The sequence below is a fragment of the Rattus norvegicus genome, chromosome 13, assembly GCF_036323735.1.
Source record: "Rattus norvegicus strain BN/NHsdMcwi chromosome 13, GRCr8, whole genome shotgun sequence".
In the NCBI taxonomy this organism is placed as follows: Eukaryota; Metazoa; Chordata; class Mammalia; order Rodentia; family Muridae; genus Rattus; species Rattus norvegicus.
In genome coordinates this window covers 33594471-33617251 of record NC_086031.1, presented here as the reverse complement: position 1 = coordinate 33617251, position 22781 = coordinate 33594471, and the positions used below count along the sequence as shown (strand labels likewise).

Here is a 22781-nt window from a genome sequence, read left to right as displayed (position 1 = left end):
AGATATGCGCACCACACAGAACAGAACCGTGGAAAGGGAGGAAGAATGAAGCCTTCTGGAGCTCTAACTCAGTAGAGACGTGAGGGGGCGTGTCCGACTGCAGCCACGCCTCTGCCTTATGCCGCACCCATCCAAGAACATCATCCCCACTGTGGACCTGCGTTTCTACTCCTCCCCTATGATGGAAACACTCCTGTCTCCTTCTACGGTTCACCCCTGTCCTTCCCAACTGGAGTCCACCTCTCTCAGAAAGAACAACCCTTCTGCTCTTTGACACCAAAGGAGGTGCTCAGCCACTCCGTCATCTTAGGCCACCTGCAGGCCTCTCCCTTTCAGAGTGTGGCTCCCCTAGGGGACAAGGCCATATTCAAGCAAGGGAGAGAGATGATTAAGACTTTGCCTGTTATTCAGCTTTCTGCTGTGACAAAATGCCGGAAGCAGTCACGACTGAGCGCAAAAGAATGTCCGTGTGTCGATTCGGTTCCAGAGGTGTCACTCCATCCTACAGGGCGTCACGGCGAGGAGAGCCAAGCTGCTCGCCTCACGGCAGCAGAGAGACCCACGCAGCGATGCCTAACTTGGAGATGTTCTTTCCGATTGCAGATCATGCTTGAACGAAGGTTACTTCTTATGCTGTGTGCCATCCGTGAAATGGACAAAGAAGGCATCATGAGAAAGCTTGTCCAAGTCAAGCGGTCGCTGGTACAAGGTAAACACACCGGCAGGGTGCTGGTAACCATGGCCCCTTAGAGCCCGAGGTCTCTCCTTGATGAGCTCTGTGCTGGCGACATCCAGTCACATCGGCTTCCTGGTGCCATTATACCAACCTCGCCGCTCAACACTACACAGATTCAGGGATGGGACAATGGCTCAGTCAACAGAGCCTGGAAACTGTGAGGACCTGAGTTCAACCCTGGAAACCAATAAAAGGCAGGTGCAGATGTCTTGTGACTGTGAGTTGGGAGGCAGAGACAGCAAGGTCCCGAGAAGTTCCCTGACCAGCCAGCCTAGCCTGTTTGGTGACGGTCCAGACCAGTGGGAGGTCCTATCACGAACAAGAGGTGGAAAGCACTAAGACTGACAGCCAAGGTCCTCCAACCTCCACATGAGGTGTACAGACATACATGTGTGTGCACACATGAGCACACAGATGTCAGATTCTAGAAATCAGATCAGGAGTCTAAAACTGAGAGAGAGAGAGAGAGAGAGAGAGAGAGAGAGAGAGAGAGAGAGAGAGAGAGGGTGGGAGGGGGGAGGCGAGGGGATGGGATGGGAAAGGGAGGGGGAAAGGGAGAGGAAAAGGAAGGGGAGGGGGAGCGGGAGGGGGAAGGAAGGGGGAGAGAAGCAGATTCATTTTGACTCTCTGGTCCACAAGGTGCTTCCAAGAATCAACAAGTCATAATTTTCTCCTAGGAGATGAATTTCCAGTCTGTGGACCACACACACAAAGACCCACAGGCAGCACCCTGCCCTGCTCTGGGCCTGCCTCTAGCACTCCCTCACCTCCCCAGCAGCAAAACATGCCCCTCTCCACAAGACTACCTTGCTTCCCTCCCAAAATGCTTTGCAGCCTTTTAATTACTCTTTTGTTCCTCCTATAGCATTTTATTTCTAAAATTGAAATTTCTGACAAAGACAGTGTTATTGTTGTTGTTTTTTTAAATAACGAAACAGTAAACTTTACACGAAATTCTCATCTATAAGCCATCTCTAGAATTCAGTTTTTCTTGGTTAAAATTCATCAGAGGTTATTTAAGTAAGAACTTAGTCTGGAGGACTGAGATGTGGCCCAGCAGTTGCTGCTCTTGCAGAGGACAGGAGTCTGTGTCCCAGAACCTGTAATTCTAACGCCAGGGATTTTGTCGCCCTCCTCTGGCCTTCTTGGGCACTGCATCCATACGCACAAGCCTGTTCACATGGTTAAAAATAACAATAAAATCTTAAAATAAAGTAAAAACTTAGGAGAATTGTAGCTTGAAAAGCAACATGAAGTACAATTTTAATATTAAAGGAATCCAAGTGTGGTGGCACACATCTTTAATCCCAGAACTCCAGAGGGAGCTGGAGGCCAACCTGGTCTACAGATGGCATTTTGGGACAGCCAGGGCTACACAGAGAAACCCTGCCTCAAAAAAAAAAAAAAAAAAAAAAAAAAAAAAAAAAAAAAAAAGAAAGAAAGAAAGAAAGAAAGAAAACAAATAAAGAGAACGGGTACTGGGAACGTCGCTCAGTAGACTGCTTGCCTGGCATTCACAAAGCCCTGGGTTTCATTCCTAACATCCCATAATCCTAGCATGATGGCACACACCTGTATTCCCAGCATTTGGGAGGTGGAGGCAGGAGGATCAGAAGTTCAACATCATCCTTAGCTACACAGTGAGTTCAAGGCCAGGCTACACCACATGAGAGATAAAGAGGGAAGGAGCACAGAGAACTAACAATGTACACATGCATTACATGTGTGTGTGCAAACATGCTTGAATCTACAGCAATGTGAATGTTATTTCTAAAGCCTATATTAGCATAGATTAATGCTCTATAAGATTTCCAGTATGATGTTTTCACGTGTGTACCTGTTTCTTGGCTTTATTCATTCCGCACTGGTCTTTTTCCTTTCTTCCAACTCCTGTGGATCCCCTCTTTCCCAACTAATCCCTCCTGTGCAATGTGTGCATCTGTTTGTGTGCTCTGTGTGTGTATGTACATATGTGTATGTGCATGTGGCAGGGAATATGAGTGGTATGTGCTCTGTATGTGTTTATGTGCGTGTGATTGGTGTGTGTTGTGCATGACAGAGAGGGGTGTGTATATGGTATGTGTACATGTATTCTCTGTATATGTGTGAAAGAGATTGGAGTGTGTGTGCTTTGTATATATGTATAATGTAGAGTATGTATGTGCGCTGTGTAATATGTATGTGTTATGTGAATGTATGAATGTGGCGGTGCTGTGTTGTACGTGGTATGTGTATTATGTATGTGTGTGCATGTATTAATGTGGGGGAATTGTATATGTATGCATATGTGTGTGTTGTATGCTGTGGGGGGGGCGAATATGTGTGTGATATGTGCTGTGTGTAGGTAATAGGTGTATGGAGGATGCTTGGCATGTGCTATGTGTTGCATATGTTGTTGTAAGTGCGTGCATGTTCATGCCTGCATGTATGTGGTGTGTGTGTGTGTGTGTGTGTGTGTGAAAGTGTGTATGTGTGTGTGTGTTTGTGGTGTGTGTGTATGTGGTGTGTGTGTGGTATGTGTGGTGTGTGGTATGGTGTGGTATGTGTGTGTGTGTTTGTGTGTGTGTGTGTTTGTGGTGTGTGTGTGGTGTGTGTGGTATGTGGTGTGGTGTGTGTGTGAGAGTGTGTATGTGTGTGTGGTGTGTGTGTGTGTTTGTGTGTGTGTGTATATGTGGTGTGTGTGTGGTGTGTGGTGTGTGTGTGTTTGTGTGTTTGTGTGTGTGTGTATATGTGGTGTGTGTGTGGTGTGTGGTGTGTGTGTGTGTTTGTGTGTTTGTGTGTGTGTGTATATGTGGTGTGTGTGTGGTGTGTGGTGTGTGTGTGTGTTTGTGTGTTTGTGTGTGTGTGTATATGTGGTGTGTGTGTGGTGTGTGGTGTGGTGTGTGTGTGTTTGTGTGTGTATGTGGTGTGTGTGTGGTGTGTGTGGTGTGTGTGTGGTGTGTGTGAGAGTGTGTATGTGTGTGTGGTGTGTGTGTTTGTGTGTGTGTGTGTATGTGGTGTGTGTATGTGTGTGTGTGTGTGTGTGTGTGTGTGTGTGTTTGGTAACCCAATACATTTAACTAGGGCCATTTATGGAATCATGGCACCGTATCAGTCCCTATAGCAGATAAACCTAAATATTCTGTTGCACATGGCATCTGGTACGCACACAACTGAAGATGCTGGTTTCACATGGAAATGCCTTAAGAAGCCCTTAAAATTGCTTGTGTTTCTCTAGCAGAGAATCCCTACCGGTCCCTGAAGGTCCGGGTGAGTCAGGATGACAACCTCTGGCCCTACTCACTACAGCCTGAGGAAGTGCTACACTTCGCCTTCCCAACAGACTCGCAGAGCTACAATGAGCTGGTGGGTGTCTTTCCTCTGTTGGGGAAGCAAACAGGATCACGTGGGTGTGGGCAGATTGCTAGCCAAGCTGGCTCCCAGTCTCTCCACTTACTGTGAGAGCCTCTGAAGGAGGCTCGTACCTGGGACTCTGTGAGTACCCACTGCTGTCTGCCCCGGGCCTACTGAAGCCACAGGTCCCCTGGAGGAGCTCCCAGTAACCTGAGCTGCTTCCCCGGCTGAAGCCCAGCCAGCATGGGCACTGGGGTGACTCCCAGTAGACCAGAAAGAAGGGAAGACAGGACAGAACATCCTCCTGGCCTGTGCCCAAATGAGACCCTGGCCTGGCAAATCGAAGACCAAGATGAGAGCAGCTGCTAGGTCTGGGCATGTGGCCCCAGACTCAGACGAGCTAACCCATCAGACGTGGGACCCCACCTCTCCACCCCCATCTCTTTCTTGAAGTATAACAATGCCTCCCTTTTCTTCCCTTATGGGTATGATGAGTCATAATCATAACAACAATAATAACAATAACAACAGCAACAACAATAATAAACAACTGTCGTAAATATGTCTGGGAAAATAGCATAAAGACCCAGGTTTGATCTCCAGAATCCAGGTGTAGAGAGGAAGAAGCCAAGCATGGTAGCCTTTGTAATCTTGTGCTGGGGAGGTAGTGACTGGCAGGCCCTTGGGGCTCACCGGTCAGCCATTGGTGAGTTCCCGGTAAAGGGAAATATCTTGTGTCAAGAAACAGAGTAGAGGGCTGGAGAGATGGCACAGCGGTTAAGAGCACTTGCTGCTCTTCCAGAGGATCCAAGTTTGATTCCCAGCAACCATGTAGGATATCTCACACCTACTTGTAACTTTAGTTCTGGCAAATCCAGTCTCCCCCTCTGGACTCACCTCCACATACACGTCATACGCTGACTCAGACACAGACACATACACAATGAAGTTAAAAAGCAACCTTTTGAAAAGTATAAACCAGTTCTGAGTAAAAATACATCCAAGGCCATTTTCTGTGTTCCACATCCAGGTGTATACATATGCACCTGCACATACATGAACCTGCACATATACCAACACACATATAACAATAATAAATAATGTAACGATGATAATAAAATAAACAGTAATAATTAAGAGAGTTAATCTTTACATGGCATTTACAAGTCATGTCTTAAGGGCTTTGGGTGCTAGACTTCATCAATTCTAAGATGCACACTTTTTTTTTAACATTTAGCAAATTTAAAATTGAGTTATCTCTTTCAAATGATGGCATGTTAGCAATCCACCATATTAAAGGCATGCTGATGCCTAACTGGAATAAAGTAAAGAATGATATCTGTTGGGTGCCAGAATGTACCTGGGCCTGCCCCAGGGTCTCTGGGTATCTGAGGCAGATGGCTGTGTGGAAAGCTCTTCCAAGGCCAGCACAGCGATGGAGCCTGGGTGGAGAAGTGTGACCACAGTGTTTTTGGTAAAGGACTTGGCTAAGCCCATGAGGATCTCTGAATCTCTCACTTTGACTTCAAACTGTCCTAGGAGGTAGACCAGAAGGTTGTGAGGCAGCTCCCTCAGACAAGACAACTCCTTTGCTGACCTCACCAGTTGCTACTTTGAACTCCCAAGAGTTCATGAGCTGTCCTTTAAGCCTGAGGGGACTCTGGAACTGATAGTATGAGAAAGTGGGGCAGTGTTATTAGATTTGTTTATACAATACAATCTGGGTAATCCAACAATGGCTACCTTATACCAGAGGGGCTGAGAACCTGGTAGCTGCTTGGTCCACAGGTCGCATCCCTCAGTGACCTGCCATTGAAGACCCTGGAGAGCCACTGGCCCTCAATCTGCAACAGAAACCCAAAGAAGCTGAGTTTTGATCTCAGCCAAGGAATGTAGCAGCAACGGCAGGAACAGGGTAGATAAGCTCACTGGTGAGCTGTGTAGGCAATGAGGCAAAAATCAAAGCTTCCTCCTCAGAATTCTGTCTGACGCTACCCACATTTCAGGTAGGTCTTCCCATTTCAAATAACCTGGTCAAGAGAATCCCTCATAGGTGTGCCCAGCAGCTTGGGTCTTAGTTGACTGGATTAACTACCACAGAAGGGCATGTTGCAGCCTATGTGACAGCCCATAAGATTCCCACACAAAGAGAATGAGAGGGTGGGAGCTGCCTTCATGCCCACAGCTCAGATAGCAACCAGGGCCACAGGAAGGACTGTTTTGAGCACAGAACTATTCAGGTAATGTTTCAAAACATGATGACAGCACACACACAGCTGTTTCTCTTCACAGATGTGTATCTGTCCTTTTATGGTTTTTCATTTTTGTTTCGTTTTCCCATGTAGGCTCTTGATGGCCTTGGACTAGTCCCAATTAAGTCTTCGGACATTCAAATCAAGCACAATTATCCCTTCTTCACTTTAAAGGTGAGACTTGCACAGAAGGTAAATGATCCAGGTTGCTTATAGGTTGCTTATAGCTATCAACTATCAATCATCCGGAAGGCACACATGCCACAGTGTGTGTGTGACCAGCGTGGGACAACTTTGGGGAGTTGGTTCTCTCCTTCTAGAGTATGAGTCTTAGAAATTGATCATCAGGCTTGATGGCAAAACATACTGAGCCATGTTACTGGTCCTCGGGTTTCTTATGAAGGAGCAAAATAGGCTTGAATTCGAATTGCATTATTTTGTTAGTATTGCTCAATCCTGGCTTATGCGGAGTGGCACACTGCTTTTCTCGATTATTTGGTGGTGTATTGAGCACACCTCAGGTTCTTTTTCTCTAAGGTAAATATGGAAACTCATTCTTTCCTGTGTATGCAGTACATATTATGGATATAGGAAGCTCTACATGTATTAGAAACCTCAAGACACTAGTTAGTCTTAACTTCTTTCATTTTTTCTCTTTTGGTTTTTCAAGAGAGGATTTCTCTGTGTAGCTTTGGTTGTCCTGAAACTCACTCAGTAGATCAGGCTGGCCTTGAATTCTAAATATCCACCTGTCTCTGCCTCCCAAACGCTGGGATTAAAGGCATGTACCACCACTGCCTGGATCTTTCTTGACGTGTAGGACCATTTGTGCTTTTAAAATTAAAAATATGTTTATGTATGTCTCCAGTGAAGCCATCTGGTATGAGAAAATAATTTGAATACTGATATGTGCCAAGACTCAGAATAAGGCTCAAGACTGGCCCTGTTAAGCAGCTGTTGTTGAGATGCTAGTCTTACCAAACAGTAATGGATTCTTGTGAGCCATTTTCTTTTTAAAGAAAAACAAATGTCTCTTCACTCTAAATAAGGTACTGATGACAGAACAAAGAAATTATTTCCCTCAGTCTAGCTTGAAGATCCAGAATGTTTATTGGAATTACTTACAGATACATGGGTGAAAGAATATGTATAGGAACATAGATGACTCAAAGGGGCCTGGGTCACAGAAACCTCACATTGTCATGGGTGAAGACTCAGTAAAGCTGCATCTCCGAAGCACCCTGCACAATTTGCAGGCAGCTCAGTTAATCAGAGAGTCTCCTCTCCCCAGGAACTGGTCACCTTGGAGAGGAGCTTTTTCTGTGAATCTTGTAAGTTTCAGGGACTTCTTGAGACTTGTGAGTTTCATTTACTACCTGAGTCTTAGTGGGCCTTCTTCCAGGAAGGGATGTTTCCATTTGAAGGAAGTAACTATACAAAACAGGTTTTTATTTATCACCAATATGCTGTCTTTTTTCATTTTCAGGTTCCACAGTTATATAAAATCAAGGGATATCACCCATTTTCTGTCAACAAGTCCTCAACAAATTACAGACTTCAGAAACTTGCACGACCACTGAAGCATGGTGCTGAGGTAATACATCTGAAAATTCAAGAACTGTTCTTACCACTCATGTCCTATCATCAAGACTAACAGGTTATTGAGTTGGAGGAATGGCTTAAGTGGGTAAGGGAATTTATTATTCTTGAAGAAAACTCTTGTTTGAGTCCCACCACCCATGTGGTAACTCACAACCATCCATAATCCCAGTTCCAGGGGATCCAACAGGCATACACACAGTGCGCGTACAGGCAGGCAGGCATTTGTTTACATAAAGTAAAATAAATAACTCTTTAATGAAAAAAGATTAGCAGGTCATTCTTGTTCCCTACACAGGATGAAGTCACCACCATCATAACCCTACCCAAGAAGAACACCGTACAGGTCTCAGAGAAGCCCTCCATCTTGAGTATGAAGCCACCTGAGGGCTTGGCCATGTCTGTAGAATATGACCCGCTGTATATTTTCGTAAGTTGGCAGATGCCCATGTTCTGTATCCCTTTATCTTAGCACTTTCATGAAAACACGAGCATGAGTTGGAAATGAGTTTTCTTTTTCTTGTTTTCGTTTTTAAATTAAGTTTTTCTTCACTGAATATCCGTGTTTACTCTTGTTACTTGTTTGTGCGTCCCCAAAGGAGTGGGGACAGGAGAGGACACTAGATCCTCTGGACTTGGAGTTGTTGTGCTTAGGAGCCATCCAACATGGATGCTTGGATTTGAACTCTTGTCTCCATAATAAAGCAAGAAGCACTCTCAACCCCTAAGTCCTTTTTTTAGACTCCACTTTTAAAAACAGTATCTCATCGCCCAGGGTGGGCTCAAGCATGATAACGCGCCAAGAGTGACCTTGAACTCCTAACCCTCTCGCCTGCCTCTATGTCCCAAGTACCAGGGCTGCTGGTGAGCTACACCACATCCATTTTCATGTGGTGCTGGGGATTGAACCTAGGGTTTGACACATGCTAGGCAACTGCTTTTCTAATGAGCTACACCACAGCCCTGGAATGTTTTTTCTCTTTGGCATCTCAAGTCAGCTGAGCACTCCTCACCCTTGCCTTCTGATTATGAATGGTGTGATATGGCAAACTGCTTCTTCCTCTCTGAAGTTGCTTTCCTTAGAGCATTTTTCCACAGCAACAGGAAAAGGAAAGAAGGCAGTCCCAGAAATGGCTTTTTCTCTCTCTAATCAGTTGGCTTATTTAATTATTACCCACACCTCCTCGCTGATAATGGCCAGAAGCAGTTTCAAACTGCAATTCCAGTGACATTTTCTTCCTCATGAGGTCAGCAAATTTAAATAGCGTCTAACACAGCCCTTAAACCAGAAAACACAGATCTGAAGCTGGCAGTGCTGGAGAGACGGGCCAACCTTAAGCTCTGCTCCTGGGCCCCAGTTTGCTAGAAAAGTTAACGCACATTCCCACTGTCAGTGCTAGGGGAGGAACAGCAGGCACCACTGACGCCTGTCCTGTGCCTGCTATGGACATTGGTGAACACCGTCAATCTCTTCCTCTCGTCCACAGAACCCCAGCCCAGGACTGTTTACTATGAAGCATCCTCTGACCTATGAAGAAACGCTGATAGATTACCATCTGTGCACTCACCCCAAGTACAAGTACACCCAGGAGCCCCACCAGGGGTCCAGCATTCCTCTTACCCAAAAGCAGTTTCTCCATCACACGGTAATGTCAGCCCCAGGCTTGGCAGAGCTGGCCTTGGACTGTGTGCAGGGGCAGGGAACAGGGGGAGTGGAGACAGCCGTGGAGACAGCCGGTCGCCTCAGGGCCACAGTCAGGAAGGCAGAGGGAGGGATGCTGGGGCTTTCTTCTTTGTATTCAGTCTGGGACCTCAGCCTGTGGGATAACACTGCTCACATCTAGGGTGGCTCTTCCCGCCTCAGTTAATTCAAGTTTTTAAAAAGCCTCAGAAACGTTCCCAGAGCCGTGCCTCCTAGGTGAGTCTAGAGGCTGTCAAGTTAACAGCGAATACTAGCTCTCAAAGCTAACTGCATCCTGACCGTGCACCAACTTTCCCCACAGGATATAATTCCTGGAATCATGAACTGGAAGAAGTTCCAGCCCCTGGTATTCTCCTCCATGTCTGAGTCCTCTAAGGAAAACACTCAGAGGTAAGCTGGGAAGCTGCTGGCCCCTTGGGTATGTTATGTTAGCGCCTTAGCATACAGAGGCAGGGAGACCCTGAGTCAAAGGCCAACAGTGACAAACCACACTTTCAAATCATGTTCGAAATGCGAGGGGCTTGCCTACCAAGGAGATACAATGACAGACAGCAGATTTTCATATTTTGAATCTATCTTAATCAAGACATGCCTTTTAAAAAGTAATGTAAATCCTGGCCAGTTGGCAGCACAGATAAAGACTTAACTGATCAGATAATTCTGCTGAATTATTCATAGTCTGGTTTTTTCCTTTATGGTTTATGGTGTGTGTGTGTGTGTGTGTGTGTGTGTGTGTGTGTGTGTGTGTGTATTCAGGTACACATGCTGATGTGTGACATGCTTATGGAGACCAGAAGGTGATTTTGAGTGTTCTTCATCAGAAACTGCGACTTTTTGCTTATTTTTAAATTTATTTCTTTATTTCCTTATTTCTTTCTTTCTTTCTTTCTTTATTTCAAAACAAGGTCTTTTATTAGTACCTGGAGCTAGCTGATTCTGCTAGGGTAGCCAGCCATATTACCACTGGAGTCTCCTGCCTTTGCTTCCTCCCCTCTGGAATTACAGTTGTTCATCACCAAACCCAGTCTTTTTAAGTGTGTTCTGGGACTGAAACTCAGCTTCTTGGGATCAAATTCAGGTCCACAAGCTTGCCCGGCAAGCACTTTATTGAGTCATTTCCTGGCCTTTGAGCAGTTATCTTCCTCTTTATGAGACAGGGGCTGGGATGAAAACGTCACTGGGATGTTGCAAATGGCTATATGAAGAAGTATCTAGGATCTGACTGACGCTTGCTTTTGAGAACTCATTTTCAACTGAGCGCACAAAACTGTGCATTTGTTCTCTTACCACTAGATGGCAGCACCAGCCCCCTAAACCAACTCCTACAGGAAAACTGGAATGACCGGTTTTCTAGTTTCATTTCTGTTGCTGTGATAAAATACCCTGACACAAAGCAGCTTAGGGAGGAAAGGGTTTGTTTGGATTGCAATTCCAGGTTACATTGTGTTACTGCAGGAAGGTCAGGGCAGAAACTTCAAGCACCATCAATCACATCCACAGCCAAGGGCAGACAGGATAGAATCCTTGCTCATTCAGGACCTGCTGCCTAAGGAATGGTGCCACCCACAATGGGCTGGGTCTTCCTATATCATTTAATAATCCCGACCTCCTTTCATGCACACACGGGCAGACTCACAGACAAACCTGATATAGACCTGTATGGAAGCTGGTGCGTAACTAAGTAGTAAAGTTCTTGCGTGGCATCCTCACCCCTACAGTGAGTGGGAGGGTGGAAAACTGACTCATTTAATCAGCAAACTAGACTCTGCTGGTTCTGGGGTTGTGCCTGGATTCCAGCGCACCCACTGTTAGCATACATGGATTCCAAGTATTAAAAACTAGCCAATTCATTTTTCCAAAGTAATGTTCTTGCAACATCTCCCAAAACGATTGTTTTAGTGGGAAGTCAGGAGGTTGTCTTGTCGTGGAATAGCATGCATTAAGCATTCCTGCCACGAATTTTGCCTTCCAGCTCCTGTGCCTGAATGCTCTGTTGGGCCAGCTTGTTCCAGATAAACTGCCATTATGTAATAGCTCAAAAATCAGGAGCAGGGCCCAGGCAGGGATGCAGCTCAGCAGGTCGAAAGTGTGTAACAAAGCCTTGGGCTCTCTTAGCATGGAGAGGTTGAAGCAGAAGAATCAGGAGTTCTAAGTCATCCTCAGCTACACACTGAGTTCAAGGCCAGCCTGGGCTACATGAGATTCTGTCTCAAAAGAAAAAAATAATCTTTATTTTTCTGTTATGTGTCTATACTGGTTGTTGGACTGAAGTTCACGCCATTGTTTCTAAAAGCAGTTATAAGTAATAATGGTAATTCTTTTTCTTAATTTTGTATGAATCCATCCAGGGTGCTATAGCAAAATGCTATAGTTTCCATGGGTTAAAAATAACACATATATCTCTCATAAGTCAAGCACCATAAGTCAAGATTTTGTCTAGTGAGGGCTTACTTCCTGGTTCACACACAAGGCCTTGTTTCCTATTCTTATTTATCTATGTGCATGTGTGCATGGTATGGGTGCACTCAGGGCACATCACATATGTGGAGAACAGAGGACAGCTTTCAGAAGTCTGTCCTGTCTTCTCACCACGTGAGTCCCAGGAACCAAACTCATGGCATCAGGCTTGGTGGCAGGAGCCATCTTGCTGGCCTAGAAGCCTTGCTTGTGGCCTCCCACGGAGAGACGGAGGAGTGAGGCATCTCTGTGGCTTCTTTTATGAAGGCTCTAATCCTAGCTGTGGGGCACTGCTCTTACAAATATTGTTAAGTCATGCAGTGTGGTTATTAAACATTTATTTATTCCAAATCATTTAAAATATTTTTACTTTTTTTTTTTTTTTTAATCTTGGAGGATGAGACATAGGTCACAGTGCACATGTGGAGGTCAGGGGGAAGTTTCCAGAAGGCAGTTCTGGGCTCCCCAGCCTCTGGGTCATGGCCCTCCAGGCGGTGTCAGGGTGGACTCCCTCTCATGGCGTGGGTCTCAAACTGGACCAGTTAGTTGTTGGTTGGTTTCTCCCATAATTGCTGTGCCATTTTTACCCCGGCACATCTTGTGGGCAGGACAAATTGTAGGTTGAAAATTATGTGGCCTCATTGCTTGTGCCTTCCTCCACAGAAGTGACTGGTACAGCCCTGTGATGCTACCCATAGATATCCCCTCCCCACTGGAGGACTTACCAGAAGAGGACAGATTGGAAACTACTGAGCGGTATGTTTCTGATTTTCTTTTTGGGTGGCTTTTGGTGTGTACGCTGTTACGTTTTCCTCACGAGGCTCTCTGAGGGATTGTGGAAGAGCGCACAGCACCCGAGTGTCTACCTGAGGGGAGCAGGTAAGGCTTACACCCAGCTGTGCCACCAGGAGATGAGATAGACGCTTACGTCGCAGTGCAGACATCCCTCAGCACACACACAAGAAGCCAGACTGGGGCCGGCGAGGTGGTTCAGCATTTCAGAGCACTGGCTGTCCTTGCAGAGGACCCAGGCCCATTCTCACATTCCACATGACACTGCATAACTCCCTGTAACTTCAGACTGGGGGGTCCAGTGCCACCTTCCAGCCTCTGTGGGCAATGGGCACACACGTGGCACACACCATGCATGTAATCAAATACTCATAACTGGAAGAAAAGAGGGGTGTGTGTGTGTGTGTGTGTGTGTGTGTGTGTGTGGTGCACATCTGTAACCCCAGCACAGCACTGAGGTCACAGAGACAATCAGATCCTCCTCCACACTCAGTCCCCACTCTCTCCAGCTGAAACCCAAGCAGTCAGAGTCCTGGTTTAACCAGCCAGCAACAGCTCACAGGTCAGCCAGCAACAGCCCATACACAAACCTGGCCCACCGCCTGTGTGTAAATAAAGTTTTGTTATAACCAACCACACCTCTTCATTTACATATTTTTCCATGCTTCCCTTGATGGTTAGCCTTGGTGGTAAACTTTGCAGGATCTAGAATTACGAAAGAGACAAACATCTGGGCACTTCTGTGAGGGACTTTGCAGATTGTGTTCACTGAGGTGGATGGCTAAATATGGATGGTGTCATTCAGTGTACTGGGGACCCAGGCTGCATAAGGGAGAGAGTGAGCTGAGCCCCAGCATCCACCTCTCTCTGCCACTGAGAGCAATGCCACGTGACCATCTGCATAAGCTCCTGCTGCACCACCTCTCCTACCATGATCCCTCACCCTTGATCTGTGAGGTGGAATCAGCCTAACCTTCCCTCAGTTGCGTCCATCTGAGGCATTCTGTCTCAGCAATCGTAAGTCAGTATTGAAGTCCTTTAGTGCCACGTGGCAAAGCTGAGGGGTTATAACTGAGAGCACAACCCACAGAGGCTTCAAAGAAAATGCCTGCTGCTCTCATGGTACCCAGACGCTCTCATCACTGTGGCAAAGCACCCAAAAGGAACACCTTCCAAGGGAAAGGGTTGGCTCTGGCTTCAGAGGTCCATCCCTGTTTGGCTAGATCCATTTCTTTGGGTGAGAGACAAAACAAACAGCATGGAGATAGGAGCCTGTGGCTCAGTGGCCAGAAAACTGAAAGAGAGAGAGAGAGAGAGAGAGAAGGGAGAGAGAGAGAGAGAGAGAGAGAGAAACAGACACAGAGACAGAGGCAGAGAGACAGAGACAGGGAGACAGAGACACAGAGACAGAGGCAGAGAGACAGAGACAGGGAGATAGAGACACAGAGATACAGAGAGAGACAGAGACGGGGGAACAGGAAGTGTCTGGGGATTGGACATCCTTCACAGACATGCCACCTGTGATCTGTTTCATCCAACAGCTCCCATGACCCATGACTGTCATAGAATCATTAATGAATTAACTCCCATGAATCATTAATGAATTAACTCCCATGAATCATTAATAAATTAACCCATTGATTAAGTCAGAGCCCCTTATGAACCAACACTTGAAAAATCCTCATGGCAGAATTCCACTGTGCCGGGAACTAAGCCTTCAACACTGGGCCTTTAGGGAGATAACCTCATAGTCTAGTACTAAGCCTGAATTAAATGCAACTGAAATAAGCTGGATCAGACTGGGTCCATGACTGCATAGGTAAAGTGACTGCCACATAAGCATGATGGCCTGAGTCCAGGTCCCCGGACCCCACATAAAAGCTGAGCACAGCAGTGCACATCTGAAATGGAAGTGTTGCTAATGCAAGGCGGACAGGAGAGTCACTAGGCTCTCACTGACCAGCTAGCCCGGGTGCACAGCGGTAATAGCAAGACAACATGCCCACACAACACAGAAGGCAAGGTTGTAAACTTGCATACATGACACTCACAGTACACACACACACACACACACACACACACATACACGCATGCACACATACACAGAGAGAGTGACAAAGAGACAACATACACACACACACACACACATGCATGCACGCATGCACGCACACACAGGGAGAGAATGACAGAGAGACAGAGATGGACAGAGACAGAGAGAAAGCTTGAATTTCTTTCACTAAAGACTATTTAGAAATAGACTGTTCACAAGGTGACTCAAACACAGGAAGGCAAACATGTTCTCTGTCACATGCAGATCCTAACCCAGAGTGTATGCATATATACATGGAAGCTGGTGTGGGTAGGGGTAAAGCTTAAAAATCCGGAGGGGAAACACAGAGGAGAGCAATAGGTGATGCGGAAACAAGACAAGGCACATGGGACGTGCACAAGGAATTAATCCACAGTGGGGATGATACAGGGAGAATGCAGGGGTGACAGGAGGCAGGGGAGACAGGGAAGAGAACTGCAAAAGCACAGTTTGTTCTAAAATGCCATAATGGTACTTAACATCTTACATGATTTTTAAAAATAAATTTCAAAGAAATACACATTTGGTTCGCAGCAGCTGCAGGCTTTCTAGTTATCTGTGGCTTTAGCTCTCCTTTGGTCCCATTGTGCCCAGAGGACGTCATCAAATGAATCCCACCTTTTGAAATCGTTTGGACCTCTTTACTGGGGAAACGTGGGATAAAGGCGTGAGATTCAAGGGATAAACATTCTGGGTGCCCTTGAAAGGAGCCTGAAACCTGTGACCTCCCCCTTTTAAAAACAGTTCTTTATGAATATCTCCCCCCAGCATCGTCAGGGGGAGGCAGTTTGTCTGCCCTCTGCTTCTCTGGACTCGGCAGAAGCAGCCGGAGCTGACCCTGGAAAGCACCGGGAAATGCATGGCTCCCAAATGCTCTGATATTTCATCCTATTTTTATGCTGAGAAAGAAAAACCATTCCCATTCAGCATCTTATTCCTTTCCAGAGATCTCTGTGATCAGGATATAGAAGTCATGCTGACTCCAGAAATGATCCAAGTGGAATTCCCCATCCTGACCCACAGGGACTCCAAGAAGGAGAAGTAAGTGGGTGTTTCTGCCCGGGATAATATCTGTCAGAAGGAGGTCAGAAATGTCATAATGTCTGAATCGAAGTATGTCCAGTGTTGAAGGGGGCCTATCTCCAATGCTTCGAATATTCAGATGCACATCATCCTTTATACACCAGCACCTCCTTCAAATGCTTTAGCAAGGAAACCTTTAAAAACTGAATCCACGGGCTGGAGAGATGACTCAGTGGCTAAGCGTGCGTATGGCTCTTGAAGAGAACCAGAGTTCAGTTCCCAGAACCCACACCAGCTCAAAACTGCCTATTGATCCAATACCAACCAACACCTTTCTCTGGCCCTTTGGGCATTGTGTTCACAGACATGTGTGCGCGTGCACGCGCGCTCGCGCACACACACACACACACACACACACACTTTGCTTAAAGAACAATAAAATATTTTTAAAACTTGCATTCAGATTTGGGGATGATCAGTCAGTAAATGTCCACTGGGCAAGTGTGAAGACCTGACTTTGATCCCCCAGAACCTACGGTTTGTCTTGTTTTGTTTTTCAAAGAGGCAAATTGGACATGGCAGGCATGTCTTTAATCCCAGCACTTGAGAGATAGAGGATCTGTGTGAGTTCAAGGCCACACCTGGTCTACATAGAACAGCCAGGGTCACATAGAGAGACCCTGTCTCAAAAAAAAAAAGTGAAAAAGAAATAAGGCACGATAATGTATGCCATGCCTGTAATCTCAGCACTTGGAGAGGCAGAGGCAGGAGGATTTCTGGGGCTGGCTGGCCAGCTTACCTGAATTAGTTAGCTCCAGGTTCAATAAGAGACCCTGCCTCAAAAAATAAGGCAAAGAGATTCTGCCCTCCAGCACACACATGCGCTCACGTGCACGCAGATATGCCCTCAGCACATCCACACGGTTGCACATAGCTACTGCTGACTGAGAATTGAGACTGTATCCTGTAGGATCTGTGTGGCTGGTTTCTCGTCACCCTCACAGTGGTGCAGGGTGACAAGGATGACCAGAGTAGGAGGTAGAGACTTCCATTCAGAATTCACCATGTAGCAAACTGAGTTGCTAAGACCCACATCCATGTCCAGTCCCTTAGGAGACGAAAGTTATCAACGGTTATTAAGCTACTGCTAAATATAACTACAACCTTTTTTCTATATTAAAGTGAAAATTTCCAGTCTTCATGGGACATCGGGTTGATTTGCATAGTTTTTAAAAAGTTTATTTGTGCGTATGAGTGTGGTGTGTGTGTGTGTGTGTGTGTGTGTGTGTGTGTGTGTGTGTGTGTGTGTTGGTTCTTTCCAATAAAGTGGGTCCTAGGAATCAAAACCCCATCCTAAGGCAGGGAAGTAACTGCCTTTACCCACTGAATTATCTCTCCAGCTTCTAAATTCTTTTAAAGTATATTTATTGATTGACTTTTGTATGCATGCATATGTATTTATTTATGGACCATCATGTACCATGGTAAACAGACATATGGAGGCCAGAGGATACTTGCCTCTCTCCTTCTATCATGCAGGTACCAGGGATGGAAGTCAGTTCATCAGCCTTAGGGTAGCGTTTATCCACAGAGCCATCTAGCCGGCCTGACTTTCATGTCTTATTATCTTGGTATATCTTTATTGTGTTTCCAATATCCAGGGATTTCAAAGACCCGACCCAGTTACCAGAGAAGGTGGGAGAAAAGGTACAGGAGGAGATGAAGAATCTGAGAAACAAAGCTCTCAACACATACCTGATTCTAGACTAAACCCCATGCTGTGCCCGTGGCTCCCCTCGCCTTCCAAGGTCACTGAGGTCCTCAGAGTCCACTTACATTCGAGCTACTTTTGCAATTAAAGTTTCTAGAGACAAGAATTAAAATGCAGATGCCCTGCTTTAAACTATGTTTTTCTTTTTGAAAATAAAAATATTCTGTTATGATGGCTGTGCTGGGGGATTCTTAGTGCAAGCCTTTGTGCAGAAATGAAGCCTTCTTGAACAAGCCAAGAGTCAACATGGCAAGGGCCAGTGGCCTGGGGCTGGAGAGAAGGCTCAGTCAGTAAAGTGCTTGCCTTACAAGCATGAAGACCTGAATTTGATCCTGAGAATCATGTAGAACACTAGTATAATGGTATATACTTCTAATCCCGATGCCGGTAGGTAAGAGACAGAGAAGGAGGACTCAGTGGCCAGCCTGTCTAGCCTACTTGGTGAATTCCAGACTAGTGAGGGACCTTGTCTGAAAAAACAATGTGGACAGAATCACAAGGAATCACACCAGAGGTTAGCCTCTAGCTTCTATACACATATGCATGCACACGCGCGCGCGCGCACACACACACACACACACACACACACACACACACACACACACACACACACCAAGAGACTAATGCCTAAGCTCCTGTAGCGGAAAATCCACATTGGGGAGAACGCTGGCTCCCAGAGTAGCTGTGCTGGTAGCAGAACTGGGCTAGCACTGGCACTGGCCAATGTGAGACAACTAGAACTCGCAGATATACTTGGGAAGAGCTGGACAGTATCTGAAACTTACGGAACTCCCAGAAGTACACGGGGCATGGGAAGTCACTGTAGAGATGCCAGGAAACCTGGTTCTCAGGTCTTTAATTGTGTTTCTCAATGGGATTCCATTCATATGTGCAGGGGAGGGTGGTTGATAGGGTTTGGGTTCTGTCATGCACAAAATTATCCATTTGTGATTGGATGTTGTGGTGGTTTGAATATACTTGACCCAGGGAGTGGCACTATTTGTGGTCTTGTTGGAGAAAGTGTTACTATGGGTGTGGCTTTAATCCTGTGGGAACCAGTCTTCTCCTAGCGGCCTTCAGATGAAGATGTAGAACTCTCAGCTCCTCCTGCACCATGTCTGCCTGGATGTTGCCATGCTCCTGCGTTGATGACAATGGACTGAACCTCTGAACCTGTAAGCCAGCCCCAATTAAATGTTTTGCTTTATAAGAGTTGCCATGGTCATGGTGTCTGTTCACAGAAGTAAACCCTAACTGAGCCAGATGTATTCTTTTCCCTTCTCTCTCTCTGTGTGTGTGTGTGTGTGTGTGTGTGTGTGTGTGTGTGTGTGTGTGTGTATGTATGTATGTATGTATGTATGTATGTATGTATGTATGTATGATGCAATTGTTTTGTTGCTACAACAAAATACCTGTCAAAAATGACTTAAAGGAAGAAGGTTTCATTTGGGTTCATGGTTCCAGTGACTAAAGTCCACCATGGCAGGAAAGACATGCCATCAGGTGAGGACGGCACGGTGGCGGGAGCATGAGGCAGCTGGTTGCATGGCACCCACAGTCAGGAAGCAGGGAGAGGTAAACATTGGTGCTCAACTGTTGCAGTCTTCTTGGACCTGCTGTAAGGGTCCGAAAATCTCTGAAGGAAGACCCCAGACTCAGGTAGTATGAAAAGGCAAAGAGCATTTATTCTGCAGAAACAACTAGGATGCAGGGGTCAACCATTTTCTCAAAATGGTGGCCTGAAGTGGAAACTTCTAGTTTCTTTGGAAAGTGTGATGGTTTGCATATGCTTGGCCCGGAGAGTGGCACTATTAGAAGGTGTGTCCTTGTTGAAGGAAGTGTGTCACTGTGGGGTGGGCTTGGAGACCCTCCTCCCCTACGATGCTGAGGCTGTTTGTGGCTTTCTTTAGGTGACGATGTAGAACTCAGCTCCTCCTGCCCCACGCCTGCCTGGATCCTACCATGTTCCCTCCTTGATGATACTGGACTGAACCTCTGAACCTGTAAGCCAGCCCCAATTCAATGTTGTCCTTTATAAGACTTGCCTTGGTTATGGTGCCTGTTCACAGCAGTAAAACCCTAACTAAGACAGAAAGTTATGTCAAATGGCGTGTTGCTGGGTCACGCAGGTGAAAGGATAGGACACAAGATGAAGGAGTGTGAATATGGCTGCACAGACAGTGGAAGACAAGCACTGAACATTGGTTTGGTTTTGCTCCACCTCGCTATTCTTTGCTAATGACAGGCACGTACTGGTTCACCTTACATAGTGCTGTTGAACTCAGCTCATGGTAACACTGAAAGACCCACCCCATGAGTCTTAACTCAGAGTTGCAACAGGCTTGAACGAGCCCAGGCACGCCCAGATACCTAGGGCCGAGTCACCGTTAAAACTAACAGACCATAAAAGGAAAGGAATACAGAACAGACTAGGAGTACCGGATCTGGCAGGAAGGGATAAGTCCCTAGCCCCCCGACATTCAGGACGTCCCAGCCCGCACGTACTCTTACCATGTTACAACCTCATTCGAATATGATTCAAACCTGCCAATGTGTGTAGCTATACCTTATTACCTCATCTTGTGAAATAACCAATCATATGTGAACATGTCTATATGCCTCGTTTAAATCCACCAATCCCCGAAACTATGCATCTGCTTCTGTATGCCCGCTTCTGCTTCCCCAAACCCTATAAAAGCCCCATGCTGGAGCTGCTGGGCGCGCAAGTCCTCCGAAGAGACTGTGTGCCCGCAGGTACCTGTGTTTTCCAATAAACCCTCTTGCTGATTGCATCCGAGTGGCCTCGGCTCGGTCATTGGGCACTTGGGGGTCTCCTCCTGAGGGAAAAGTCCTCTCCGGAGGTCTTTTCATTTTGGGGGCTCATCCGGGACCTGGAGATCCTCCACCCAGAGGTCACCGACCACCCACCAGGAGGTAAGCCGGCCGGCATCTGTCCTGTCTTGCCCTGTCTTGTCTTGTCTTGTCCTGTGCGCGTGTTCAGTTCCTCTCAGTTTTGGACTCAGATCTGGGTTTTGGTCGGAGGAGAAGGCCCAGGGCCTTCGGTGTCTCAGGGTTCAGGACCCTCAGCGCCTCCGTTTGGGCGGGTCAGAGAAGGAGCTGACGAGCTCGGACTTCTCCCCCCGCAGCCCTGGAAGACGTTCCAAGGGTGTCTGGAGCCCGGTTCTTTGGGGCTCAGCCCGTATCAGAGGGATACGTGGTTTTGGTTGGAGGAGAGGGTCCGGACCCTCGGCACCTCCATCTGACTCTTTGTTTTGGGTTTTACGTCGAAGCCGCGCGGCGCGTCTGTCTGTTATTTGTCTGATTGTTGGATTTGTCTGTCTAATTTGTGCCCTAATTTTCTTTGAAGCTACCATGAGACAATCGCTAACAACCCCCTTGAGTCTCACTCTAGACCATTGGAAGGACGTCCGAGACCGAGCACGTGATCAGTCGGTCGAGATCAAGAAAGGAAAATGGCAGACCCTCTGCACGTCCGAGTGGCCCACTTACGATGTGGGATGGCCGGTGAACGGCACTTTTAACAAGACCACTATTTTGCAGGTTAAGGACCTGATTTTCCGCCAGAAGCCGTACGGACACCCTGACCAGGTGGCCTACATTGTCACCTGGGAGAGCTTGGCATTTAGCCCTCCTCCTTGGGCAGAACCCTTTGTGGACCCGAATTGGCTTCCTGTTTCCCCTAAACCTGTTTCCCCAAGCCCACCTGACCCTTTGGTTGCCTCTTCCTCTCTCTATCCTGCTCTAACTAAGGAAGAGTCTCCCAAAGTCCCTCCCCCGAAACCTGTCCTCCCAGAGGACCCAAATTCCCCCCTTATAGATCTCCTCTTGGAAGAACCTCCTCCGTACCCTGTACCTACAGCCCCGCCAAGAGAAGAGGAAGTGGAGCCGCCTGCTAGACCTCGACTCGAGGAGGCCCCTTCCCCTGTGGCTGGAAGACTTCGGGGACGACGCGAGGTGGCGCCAGACTCCACCTCCCAGGCCTTTCCGCTTAGACAAGGGGCTGGCAGCCAGATGCAATACTGGCCGTTCTCAGCGGCCGACATATATAACTGGAAACAACACAACCCCCTCTTTTCTAAGGATCCGGTGGCTCTCACCAACCTGATAGAATCTGTCTTGCTTACCCATCAGCCCACTTGGGATGATATACAGCAACTTTTACAGGCCCTCCTGACCTCTGAGGAGAAGCAGAGAGTGCTCTTAGAGGCCAGGAAACATGTTTTGGGGGACAATGGACGCCCCACCTTGCTCCCGGAAGAGATCGATGACGCATTCCCACTTACGAGACCTGATTGGGATTTCACCACGGCTGAAGGTAGGAGACACCTACGCCTTTATCGCCAGTTGCTCCTAGCGGGTCTCCGAGGGGTGGCACGACGCCCCACCAATTTGGCTCAGGTGAAACAAGTGGTACAAGAGGCTGCGGAGACTCCCTCAGCCTTCCTAGAGAGACTTAAGGAAGCTTATCGCATGTATACCCCTTATGATCCAGATGATCCAGGACAAATGACAAATGTCTCCATGTCCTTCATCTGGCAGGCAGCACCAGATATCAGGGCCAAGCTACAGAGACTAGAAAATTTACAAGGGTATACACTGCAGGATTTACTTAAGGAGGCAGAAAGAATTTATAACAAGAGAGAGACACAAGAAGAAAAGGAAGATAGAGTACGTAGAGAAAAGGATGAGAGAGACCGAAAAAGAAGCAGAGAGTTGAGTCGAATCTTGGCCGCCGTAGTTCAGGGTCAAGAGAAAAGGGGAGAGAGGGTGGGAGTTCGAAAGGGGCCAAAGCTAGATAAGGATCAATGTGCGTATTGCAAAGAAAGAGGACACTGGGCCAGAGATTGCCCTAAGAAACCCAGCGGGCTCCGAAGACCCCGCCCACAGACCTCCCTCTTGGCCCTAGATAAAGATTAAGGAGGTCAGGGCCAGGAGCCCCCCCCTGAGCCCAGGATAACTCTTGAAGTTGGGGGGCAGCCAGTCACCTTTCTGGTGGACACAGGAGC

The 22781-nt window shown here is 47.0% G+C and overlaps 1 protein-coding gene across 5 annotated transcripts in view; it reads left to right on the top strand.

Moving 5' to 3' along the window:
• Cfap221 (cilia and flagella associated protein 221) overlaps positions 1-17930 on the top strand; it is a 70400-nt gene extending 52470 nt beyond the window's left edge. For 2 of the 5 annotated variants that reach the window (XM_039091279.2, XM_039091278.2), the window contains exons 15-24: positions 604-709; positions 3954-4081; positions 6415-6495; positions 7808-7915; positions 8219-8350; positions 9408-9566; positions 9924-10012; positions 12743-12835; positions 15906-16001; positions 17645-17930. In XM_039091279.2, the coding sequence (XP_038947207.1) occupies positions 604-709; positions 3954-4081; positions 6415-6495; positions 7808-7915; positions 8219-8350; positions 9408-9566; positions 9924-10012; positions 12743-12835; positions 15906-16001; positions 17645-17753 (1101 nt within the window). In that variant the 3' untranslated portion in view covers positions 17754-17930. Of the gene's footprint in view, positions 1-603; positions 710-3953; positions 4082-6414; positions 6496-7807; positions 7916-8218; positions 8351-9407; positions 9567-9923; positions 10013-12742; positions 12836-15905; positions 16002-17644 lie in introns of those variants that run through there. The other 3 variants (XM_039091281.2, XM_063272670.1, XR_005492413.2) reach the window with 3 other exon arrangements.
• The last annotated feature ends 4851 nt before the right edge of the window (positions 17931-22781 follow it).